General features: G+C 48.7%; 1 protein-coding gene and 1 long non-coding RNA gene across 2 annotated transcripts in view; one reads left to right on the forward strand and one right to left on the reverse strand.

Moving 5' to 3' along the window:
• The window catches only part of NEURL1 (neuralized E3 ubiquitin protein ligase 1), a 68,029-nt gene that overhangs the window by 54,643 nt on the left and 2,175 nt on the right, over positions 1-11,211 (forward strand). The window contains exon 4 of the mRNA XM_014461909.2: positions 7,614-8,303. Coding sequence (XP_014317395.2) covers positions 7,614-8,303 — 690 coding nt within the window. The remainder of the gene's footprint in view (positions 1-7,613; positions 8,304-11,211) is intronic.
• On the reverse strand, positions 5,419-7,599 carry LOC111827424. The gene is made up of 2 exons (XR_002830993.1): positions 7,510-7,599; positions 5,419-5,683 (listed from the first exon to the last, which is right to left on the reverse strand). It is a non-coding gene; the product is annotated as an uncharacterized LOC111827424 (long non-coding RNA).

Here is an 11,211-nt window from a genome sequence, read left to right on the forward strand (position 1 = left end):
AAGATGCTGTCTCTGATTGACTCTGAAACGGGAAGGGGCACCTCAGCCTCAGTCGGAAAGCATTATCTTACAAAGGGATATTGACCCTAAAGAAGAGAAGCCTCAGTTTTCTTCTAAAGGGGCCCAAGGAGTGGATATAAGGACACATATGAATCCACGCAAGGAGAGGTTTCCTAAGAGTCACAGTTGTTCAGAGATGGGAGGTGGTGAGCTCCTTATCCCCAGGGGCATTCTAACAAAGCTGGGTGGGGACTTGGCAGAGATAAATAGATCTCCTCCTTTTTCTTTTCTTTTTTTTTAAATATATTTTATTGATTTTTTACAGAGAGGAAGGGAGAGGGATAGAGAGTTAGAAACATCGATGAGAGAGAAACATCGATCAGCTGCCTCCTGCACATCGGGGATGTGCCCGCAACCCAGGTACATGCCCTTGACCAGAATCGAACCTGGGACCTTTCAGTCCGCAGGCCAACGCTCTATCCACCGAGCCAAACCGGTTTCGGCCTCCTTTTTCTTTAAGGTCCTGTCTAACCTGGGACACTAAGCATTTTTGTAATGAAATTGTATTCAAATGTTTTCATGCCTCCAAGCTTCAAACCATCTAAGGCAGCGGTTCTCAACCTGTGGGTCACGACCCCTTTGGGGGTCGAATGACCCTTTCACAGGGGTCGCCTAAGACCATCGGAAAACACATATATAATTACATATTGTTTTTGTGATTAATCACTATGCTTTAATTATGTTCAATTTGTAACAATGAAATTGGGGGTCACCACAACATGAGGAACTGTATTAAAGGGTCATGGCATTAGGAAGGTTGAGAACCACTGATCTAAGGGCTACTGGCTCTCCAGGGCCCAGGTTTTGGCTTCTCCCTTTCTCCTTAACCCCTGCCCAGGGTTGGGCACACAGTGGGTCAGTGAGTGGGTGCCCTGAGTGCCACCCTGGCTCAGGCCTCCCTGCCCTTTGCAGGGCCTGGTTGTTTCCACCCGGCTCCGGGGATCTGCAGAGCCACCGGCAGGCACCGATTAGGCAGAGGCTGAAGACTAACAAATGCCTTCCTGCAGAAGGGGACAGGAGAGGTGGCAGCTTAGCAGCTTCTCCCATGGCCTGTGCCGCCCCTCCCCCCACCATAAAACCTCCAGAGTGGGCAGCCATGTGTCCCAGGCGCCGATTACATAACGTGTTGCTTCCAAATGCGGGGCCATCCCACTGCTTGGGGTTATAGGTTGCCTGTCTGGTTTTTCCAAGCTGTCTCTCAGAGCTCAGTCCCGGGCTGAGGTTGGTCCCAGGGTGTTCTCCCCCGGCGTTGCGAGCGGGGACCCTTCCCTGACCTCCGACTTGATGTCAGCTCACCGGGCTGTGACCCTTGCTGACCCTTGCTGTTTCTTTGGAGGGTGCTCTGACCAGCTCCTGGATCTCAAGTTTCATCTATTTCAGGGCCCTGGCGCAGCTGGACACACCAAGGGGATTGTTATTTTGGAGCTTGCTGGCGGCCTGCAGCTGCTCCTGACCCCAAGGGGTGGAGAGGATGGGAGAGAAGACATGGTTGAGCTGGGCACTCGCCCCAGGGATTCAGTTTTTAGCTGTTCCCCAGCATCTCTCAGCTCCTGCAATATTTCAAGCAAGGCCAAAGGAGTCATTTTCCTGTCTCTTCTCTCTCTCTACTTCCCACTGATTTCTCCTTCTTGCTCTTCTTTCTTCTCTAATCTCCACTTGTAGCTTCTCCCTCCTGGTCTTCGGTCAGCGATGTCATGCAGTGATTATGTCTTGGCTGCCCCTCGTGACTGCCATAAAGTCCTGCATTTAAGTCCAAAAAGTTAATTGCCTGAGTGCCGGTGGGCCTGACTTTGTTTGGCAAACTCAACCTGAGCAAATACTAATATCTGAATTTATCAGGTACCCAGGTGCCAGGGGCTTCTACTCGCCCTCTGATCCCTGTAACAACATCGAAAGACAATTACCCTTACCCCTGTTCTCTGTGTGAGTGATCTGAGGCTGGAAGAAGGTTGCTTACCCACAGGCCACCAGCCAAGGACTGGATCGGACACTTAAACGCATGCCTGAATCACCCCAAAGCCCATGCACTTTCTTCTGAGCCACGTCCATGTAAGAAGATAGTAACGGTGGCTCATATGAACCTGGTGATGATTATATGTCTATGTATCTTATTCCACCTCATCTTGACAGCATCCCTTCTGAGGGGAGTATTAGAACACAGATGTGTACCAGTCAGTAAATGTTGATTTCACTGCTGAGGAAGAGGGGCCCAGAGAGGTTAAGCTATTTGTCCAAGGTGATACAGCTAGGAAATGGCAGAGCCAGGATTCGAACCCAAGCTGATGACGTCAAATTCTTGCACTTAATTATGCTCCCATCTTGCTTACCAGTATATGGAAACTGGTTACTAATAAAACCTAGGCTACGGTTAGGTTGCATCATTAGAAGTATGGTATACATATCAAGGGAGGTGATGGCCACACTGTGCCTTGAGCTGGTCAGGGCACATCTGGAGTACCAAATCTGGTTCTGTTCATTGACTAACAGGTGGGAAGGTATGTGGGGAGTCTGAGTATTCCCTGAGGAGAGCTGTCTTCAGTGTGGGGCTGAGGTAGTGGATATAAATACAATGAGGTATATTTCAGTTTAAGAGAAGGAAACACTTTCTTTTTTAAAAAATATATATATTTTATTGATTTTTTACAGAGAGGAGGGGAGAGGGATAGAGAGTTAGAAACATCAATGAGAGAGAAACATCGATCAGCTGCCTCCTGCACACTCCCTACTGAGGATGTGCCCACAACCAAGGCACATGCCCTTGACTGGAATCGAACCTGGGACCCTTCAGTCCGCAGGCTGACGCTCTATCCACTGAGCCAAACCAGTTAGGGCAGGAAACACTTTCTTAAAGTCAGAGTAGCTCAGCAATGGCGCAGGTTGCCTGGGAGGTAGTGAATACCCACTAGTGGGCATATTCAAGTGGAAGAGGACTCTATATTCAAATAGAAGGGGCAGAGACCAGGAAAATGCACATCCAGTCCCACTCAGAAATCTGTTTTGAGGGTCTTCCCAGCTCCACGGGCTCTGACTGATTGTCCTGAGTGCGTGGGGGGTGGGAAGAGAAGTGTGGGGGTGCACATGCGTGTGGGCCCCGTGACAGCCTTGTTCCTGTAGACCTGGCTGGGCATCTCTGAGCCACTTGTTTTTTCCTCACCCTGCTGTCCCTGTTCCTTCCTCGCCCTGTCTCCACCTCTCCGGAGTCCTCAAGGCCACTGCCTGGAATCCCGGAGTGGGTGGGGGAGCAAGGCCTGTTCCCTGGAGTCCACAGCCTTCCCCAGGTTTCCACTTTGTCTCTGGTGCCTCCCCCTCCTGCCTGGGCCCCCCTCGTCTCTGCTCTCCACAGCCCCCCAGCCTCTCTGCACCATTGCTGTCACAGAGTCAATTCCCTGGAATAATCTCATTTTCCGGTTGGCTCCCTTCTCCTTGCCAAGCATGATGCTGGGAAATCCCAACCAGCCAGGCCCCAAGAGGCTTCTCCAGAGAGACAGGGGATTGGGGGAGGGCCCAGCACCCTCTCCTTGCGTGGGCCTAAACAACACTGCTCCTGGAAAGGGCGAGGGCTGGGTAGGAGAGGACACACACAGGGAGGCTTTAGGGACATCTCGAGGGTTAGCTAGAGCTGGATTCGGGCCTCTGCTGGCCATACCAGTCCAGTCCCCCAAGCTCTGCTCTCACACCAAGCACCCCAGCCATCCTTACCCAGTTCCTAGAGGTAGCACAGTTCCTCCCAGAGGGAGGCTCAGAGAAAAGGCTCCCAGGGAAGGATTGGCTCATGATGTGGCCTACAGTGGCACTAGCCCAAATTTGGGGACTCCCACAGAAGGGGTTCGATACAAAGGAGGGCCTGAAGCAAAGACTGTCATTGGAAGTTGGACAGTTGGAAGTTGCTTGAATCCTGGATCTGCCACTTGGTGACTATCATGTAACATCTCCGAGCTTTGTCTGTATAGCAGGAACACCGCCATGGAAGGCTTTGGGGATGAAATGCAGGGGTAATGCCGCGTGCACACGGACTTTAGTATAAATTACAGGACTCCATAAAGCTGGACATAGCACAGCCATTTTAAAAATATGCTGTCAGAAACATGGTCATTGGCATGAAAAGGTGTTCAGGACATACATAGTAAGTGGAAAAGCTAGTTTTGAAAAGGAAATCTGTATGGCAGGGTCCTTAGCCTGGAGTCCATGCCCATGGATGGTTTTATGCGATTCACAGATGCCCTAAAATTATCCAAAGAATTTAGGGAGAATGTGCATTTTTCAGAGGAGGGGAATAAGTCAAAGTTATCACATTTTCAAAGGGATTTGTTACCCACACATGGTTAAAAACTACTGGCATTTATATAGCATGATTCAATGTTTGTATTTAAAAAATGGTAGCAAAAATTATATTGAAAAGACTGCAAGGTCATACATCCAAATATTAATAGTATTTTTTTTTCTGGATGGTGGGCTGATGGGCGATTATTTTTCTGTATGACTTGTATGATTAAAAAGAGACAGGTTTTGATTTCCTATTAAGTCACTTTCGAAAAGGATAGCTTGGGTAAACTTGCTCAGTTTTTCTCAGCTGAAATGCCCTTCAGTGGCAACAATAACTTCAAAAGGTACTTGTTAGGATAAGATGAGAAGATTTATGCAAAGAGGAGTTCCGGGGATGTCAGCAGTGCATTCAGCACATTTATTTACTACTTGTATATGTGTGGGGCTCTTCTAGTTGCTGAGGATAAAGAGAGAAGGTCTCAGGAGTTAAAATTTAAAAAACATCTTTTATAAGCGTGTCATTTAGAAGCAATCATGTTTTGTTTTTGTTAATCCTCACCTGAGGATTTTTTTTAATTGATTTTTTTTTTTTTTTTGAGAGAGAGAGAGAGAGAGAGAGGAAGGGAGAGGGACAGATAGAAACATCATCCATCAACTGCCTCCTGCACGCCCCCTACTGGGGAATTGAGCCTGAAACCGAGCATGTGCCCTGACTGGGAATGGAACCCAGTGATGGAACTTGGTGACCTCTGGGTTCATGGGTCTATGCTCAACCACTGAGTTGGGCACCTGAGGATATTTTTTCCATTGCTTTTCAGAGAGAGTGGAAGGGAGGGGCGGGGGTGAGAAAGAGAAACCAATGTGAGAGAGACACATCCACTGGTTGCCTCCTCCATGTGCCCTGACGGAGGGCGGGGAGTGAACCGGAAATCCAGACACATGCCCTTGACTGGGAATCAAACCATGACTCTTTGGTCCTCGGGCTGACTCTCTAACCACTGAACCACAGCAATCATGTTTTTAATTTTGTTACCAGGACCCCGGTATTTGAGTCTGCCTGCACACATTGGCCCAAAAGGAAGGCAGGAGCAGGAATTTGCAGTATAGAAAGAAAAAGTTTAATAGTTAATAGGCCAATCCTCTAAAGATCCAACTCCCCAAATGGCATCTAAGTTACAGATTATATAGGGAAAAATCACAAGGTACCTGGGGTTAGGGGTTCCAGACTGTGCTGGAAGCTGATTGGTTGGAAGTTAGGTAAGGGTAATGAATGATTTCTTCAGGTCTTGAAGATAGCTCTGAGGTCTGCTCTGGCATTCCTCTGTCTGGTTTCATTGAAAAGTAGCCAGGGGCTCAGGAGCTGAAACATAACGTAGGTCAAGATATTATCTTTAACCTGCAAGAAGTCCACATCTTGTGACTATTAGTTAGGTTCCTGCTATTGTCTTCTGCTGCCTCAGGGCTTGGGAGGAGAGGCTAGGACCTAGCCGCTAGGTCTATGAGGGGTGTAGAGAGAGAGATGATTTCTAGAGCTAGGATTCAAACCTAAATTTAATCAAAGTCATAAGGACCCTCGGTTTCAATTTTGGTGTCTTTCCTTCCAGCTTAATCTTTTGCTTAAGCAAATAGTTTAGAGGTTCTGTACAACTTTGGTTGCTGATTTGCTCGTTAGTTTATATCCTAAGCATTGTCTATGCCTTTAAAAGTCCGTTGTTGTTTTTTTAAATCTTACTGTTGAGAGTATTGCAGATGTTCCCTCTTTTCCCCCCATTGCCCCCTCCACCTGGTTCCCATCCTGCCCCAGGCCTTCACCACTCTATTGTCTGTGTCCATAGGTAATGCACATATATAAGATCTTTGGTTAATTTCTCCCCCTCTTTCCTCTGAGATTCGTCAGTCTGTTCCATGTTTCCATGCCCCTGATTCTGTATTTATTCACCAGTTAATTTTCATTAGATTTCTTGTTCACTTATTTTGATTTTTAGATTCAATTGTTGATAGATATGTATTTATTGCCTTCTTTTTCTTCTTCCTCCCCCTCCTCCTCATCCTCAATACCCTTCAACATTTCATGTAATACTGGTTTGGTGGTGATGAACCCCTTTAGCTGTTTCTTGTCTGTGAAGCTCTTTATCTGACCTTCAATTCTAAATGATAACTTTGCTGCATAGAATAATCTTGGTTTGTAAGTCCTTCCTATTCATGACTTTGAATATTTCTTGCCACTCCCTTCTGACGTCCAAAGTTTGTTGAGAAATCAGCTGACGGTTATATGGGCGCTCCCTTGTAGGTAACTGACTATTCTTTATTTCAATTAGTGTATGCTTAATTTCTGACTGGTCCTTTTTCATGTCTTTGAACTTCTCACTAAGATCCTTGAAAGTCTCATTAAGTCCCTTGAAACTCTCATTAAGATCCTTGAGTAACCATGGTTTTGAACTCTGTATCCAGTAGTTTGCTTGCTTCCATTTCTTTCATTTGTGACATGTTTCTGAATTTGTCTCTGCATTTTGGCTGCTTCCCTGTGTTTGTTTCTATGTATTAGATAGAGCTGCTATGTCTCCTGGAATTGGTAGCGTGGCCTTAAGTAGGTTTCAGGCATGCTCACACCAGCTGCTGTTTGAGAGAGTTTAGCAAAATCTGAAGCCTGAGTCAGGACAGGCCATTCATATGGAAAAGCTGCTGCAAACAGCTTGGGTGGGGCGGGGTCTCAGGGAATCACCAGGGCTGAGCAACAGTGTGAGCCAGGCTGATGGAGACGGATATGGCTGCCAGTCAGCCCTGTAATGCGGGAAGGTCTCAGCACAGGAACAATGACCCCTGTGAGCACCCCATCTGGAAGAAAGCCACCCCTGAGTTCCTGCCGGGATACCAGATCCTCCCCGTATGTCCCTGGGTCCTCCAAAGCCGTCTGGTGCCAGCCCTTTAAGAGGAACACTTGAGTCCCCAGCAGCCTCCATGCCACTTAGCCACAATCCCTGCTGGTTTTTACAGCCCAAAGTTAAGGGTTCCCAGCTCTGGAACCCTGGGCTGGGGGTCTGGTGTGGGACTGGGACCCCTTGCTCCTCAAGGGGTGGTGGGGGTGGGGGGGCGGCGCTCTGCGGGGGAGATATCCTCAATTTAAAAAAAACAGCACATATGGGTGTCGGACAGGACCAGCGGGTTCTGTGCCTGTGCCCATCCTACCCGTCTCAATGTGCTTAAAAGTCCGGTGTTTTGATGCCCCAGACTAGCTGGAGGAAGGGTGCAGGTGATGGGGACTGACCGGTGTCCCCGCTTCCTTGCCACAGACAGCGAGCTGGTGCTGCCGGACTGCCTGCGGCCCCGCTCCTTCACCGCCCTGCGGAGGCCGTCGCTGCGGCGCGAGGCCGACGACGCGCGCCTCTCGGTGAGCCTGTGCGACCTCAACGTGCCGGCGGGGGAAGGCGAGGAGGCCCCGCAGGCCGCGGGCTGCCCGATCCCGCAGAACTCGCTCAACTCGCAGCACAGCCGCGCGCTCCCCGCGCAGCTCGACGGCGACCTGCGCTTCCACCCGCTGCGCGCCGGCGCGCACGTCCGGATCCTGGACGAGCAGACGGTGGCGCGCCTGGAGCACGGGCGCGACGAGCGCGCGCTCGTCTTCACCAGCCGGCCGGTGCGCGTGGCCGAGACCGTCTTCGTCAAGGTCACGCGCTCCAGCGGCGCCCGGCCGGGCGCGCTCTCCTTTGGCGTCACCACGTGCGACCCCGGCACGCTGCGGCCCGCGGACCTGCCCTTCAGCACGGAGGCCCTGGTGGACCGCAAGGAGTTCTGGGCCGTGTGCCGCGTGCCCGGGCCCCTGCAGAGCGGCGACATCCTGGGCCTGGTGGTCAACGCCGAGGGCGAGCTGCACCTGAGCCACAACGGCGCCGCCGCGGGCATGCAGCTGTGCGTGGACGCCTCGCAGCCCCTGTGGATGCTCTTCGGTCTGCATGGAGCCATCGCGCAGATCCGCCTCCTCGGTGAGTGCCCCTGGCCAGGTGCCAGCCGCCTGCACAGCACCCAGAGGCTGGCTGCAGCTGCACTCCGCCACACCCGGCAGGAGCCCTTCCTGGAAGAGGGGCCCATCCGGATAGGGGATTAGAGGGGCCACCCGCCCTGCGGGGTTGTCTAGAAGCCACACACCTGAAATGAGTTTGGGGCGGGACTCCTCGGCCCTCACATCTCACTAGAGCAGTGGTTCTCAACCTTGGCTGCACATTAGAAGCACCTGGGAATCTTTTTAACATCCTGATTTCTGGGCCTCATCCTCCGGAAATTCTGTTTCTTTGTTACTAATGTTGTGGCCCCACCCCATAACAAAGAAACAGAATTTCCGGAGGATGAGGCCCAGAAATCAGGATTTTAAAAAGATTCCCAGATGATTCTAATGTGCAGCCAAGGATGAGAACCACTGCACTAGACGCACCCGGGGAGGGAAGAAAGGATTGCTGAGTGTCACTCTCAGAATCGGATTAACCCCCATTCCCACCGATGTGCCGCAAACAGTCCAGGTACACACACTCCAGTGGACACTTCAAATGAGAAAATAGTTTCCACCAGCTCAGTTTTAATTCTTCCAAATGGGAAAAAAAAATGCCTTTGCCTCTTAGTATGGTTGTGTGCTCAAATCAGGAAAAGAGGTTGGCGAGTCCGTAGTCAGGTGTCTGTACAGGGTGGCGCCTGGGTTGGGGCCTGTGGGGAATCTCCGAGCAGAGGGCCTTGGAGGAGATGGGGCTGCAGAAGGCCGAGCTTTGCTCTCCTGGGTTTGAATGGACAGGTTTGGATGGAAGCCGTGTTTCCCGGAGTGTTCGGTGGGTTAGGTATCAGTTGCAAAAGGGCTCTTGGGTTAAAGAAGCCTGGGAAATACTGAGTTTTTAAAAAGCAGGGGGTTATTTATTTATTTTTTAATGTTTAAATTTAGCTTTTATTATAGTAATACATGCATAGAACACATAAAAAATGATAAAGTCCGAAAGGTTTACACCAAAACTACCAGTGCATTCCCCACCCCAAAGGAAACCACCTCCAGTTCTTTTACTTTTTCAGTGATGTACACATGCTTCTTTCTCATGTTGATTTTAGATGTCATTCTTCTCTATTATGACAAAGGGAATTTTTAAGTCTCTTATGCCCCCTCCTTCCAATTCTTCCACTCTTCCTAATACTAGAACGCGGGGAAACGTTTCCTTTGTGTAGAAGTCCACAGATAGTTCTCCACACACAACCTAGTCCTGAGGATATATTTTTATTGATTTTGAGAGAGAGAGAGAGAGAGAGAGAGAGAGGAAGGGAGAGAGAGAGAGAAACACCGATCATTCATTGGTTGCCTCCCATTCACCCCCTGACCAGGAATGGAGCTTGAAACCTCGGCATATGCCCTGACTGGGGATCAAACCAGCCACCTTTTGGTGTACAGGATGATGCTCCAACCAACCCAGCCACTCCGCCAGGGCTTAGAAAGCAGGATTCTGTACTGCAGAACTTCTCAGAGCCTTTGATATGCAGAGTGAATCTTTAAGGAGGGAGTGGTGGTGGTTATGGTATACCAAACAAAAATATTTTTTTTTTACAAAGCATTTCCTGGACCTCTGTCACCCCAAGGTGGGCAGGTATTCATGCTTTCCAGTGCCGGTCTGCTAATCGCCTGCAGTAGAGTGGGCTAGTTTCATTACACTCACTGCGAGAACCCGCTAAAGTGCAGATTCTTGAGTACCTTCAGAGACTTTGATTCTGTACATCTTGGATAGGTCCCGGGCATCTGAATGTTTTTAGCAAGTTTGCTTTGACAAGTTTAAAGACCCCAGGAGGCTTCATAGACAAGATAATGTGTGTATGTGAGTGAGCATGAGTTACACTGTAAGATTGGCACACTGTGTGTAGGCACATGTGAGTACCTAAATGGGTATGTTATTTGTGGATGTAATGCTGTTGGTGATTGTGGGAGTGTGCCAAAAATCAGATAAAATCAGTGGGAACTTCCTACTGTGTTCCAGAAACCAAAGGAAGATGGAGTTAAAATAAATTTTAGAAAGAATGAAAAGAAATGAGGCTGGGATGCTAAGAAGTTAGGATTGAGCGACGATAAATCAGGGAGGAATGAATGAAGAGAAATCAAGCTAGATGAAAAGACATCAGTAGGAAAGAAGTTGGGGGTGAAAGTTCAGGATGGAATAAAAAGAAATCAGGTGCAGCAAAAATCAGGCTGAGGTAAAAAGCTATTTGGCTACACTCACCAGGAGCCACTGCTCCTCAGATGAAGTAAATTACATAAGGGCAAGGTACTCTCTTGCCTCAGCACCATCTAATAATAGATAAGTAGCTTTCCAGTGAGACTTCTGTTGCCCAAAGAGGCTTACTAGACTGGAGCAAAGAAGATGCTTAGAAATAATATCAGGACTTAAATGTCTCAAGAGGTAAGTGGGCCAAGATGGGTGGTGAAGAATAATCATTCAGAATTCAGTATACAGGGTGCTCTGGGGCTGTTTGGAGGATTGGGTATCTCCACCAGCAAATTGGTGTTAGGGGATCCTGACTGACTCCAAAAGAAAAGTAAACCAGTGACCCTGTATGAAGGGTAACGATTTACCTTATAGAGGAATGCTTTGCTTTATTGATGACCTAAGTGAACTAAGAATGGAAAGTGTGACGTTCCTTCACTCCCAAACTATAGCACATTTTATAATGGTGAAACACTAGAAATGCTCTCACTACAGTCAGGAATCTGATAAGGATGCCTTTCAGTATTGTTCTGAAAATGCTAGCTAGTGCAGTAGGCAAGAAAAACAAATAGGAGGTATTATTCTGAAGGAGGTAATAATTAACTTGAAAACTATTAACAATAGTAAGAGACACCCTGTGGATATCTAATGAATATGCTAGAAACAGTGA

Source organism: Myotis lucifugus, unplaced genomic scaffold (genome assembly GCF_000147115.1).
Source record: "Myotis lucifugus unplaced genomic scaffold, Myoluc2.0 scaffold_162, whole genome shotgun sequence".
NCBI lineage: Eukaryota > Metazoa > Chordata > Mammalia > Chiroptera > Vespertilionidae > Myotis > Myotis lucifugus.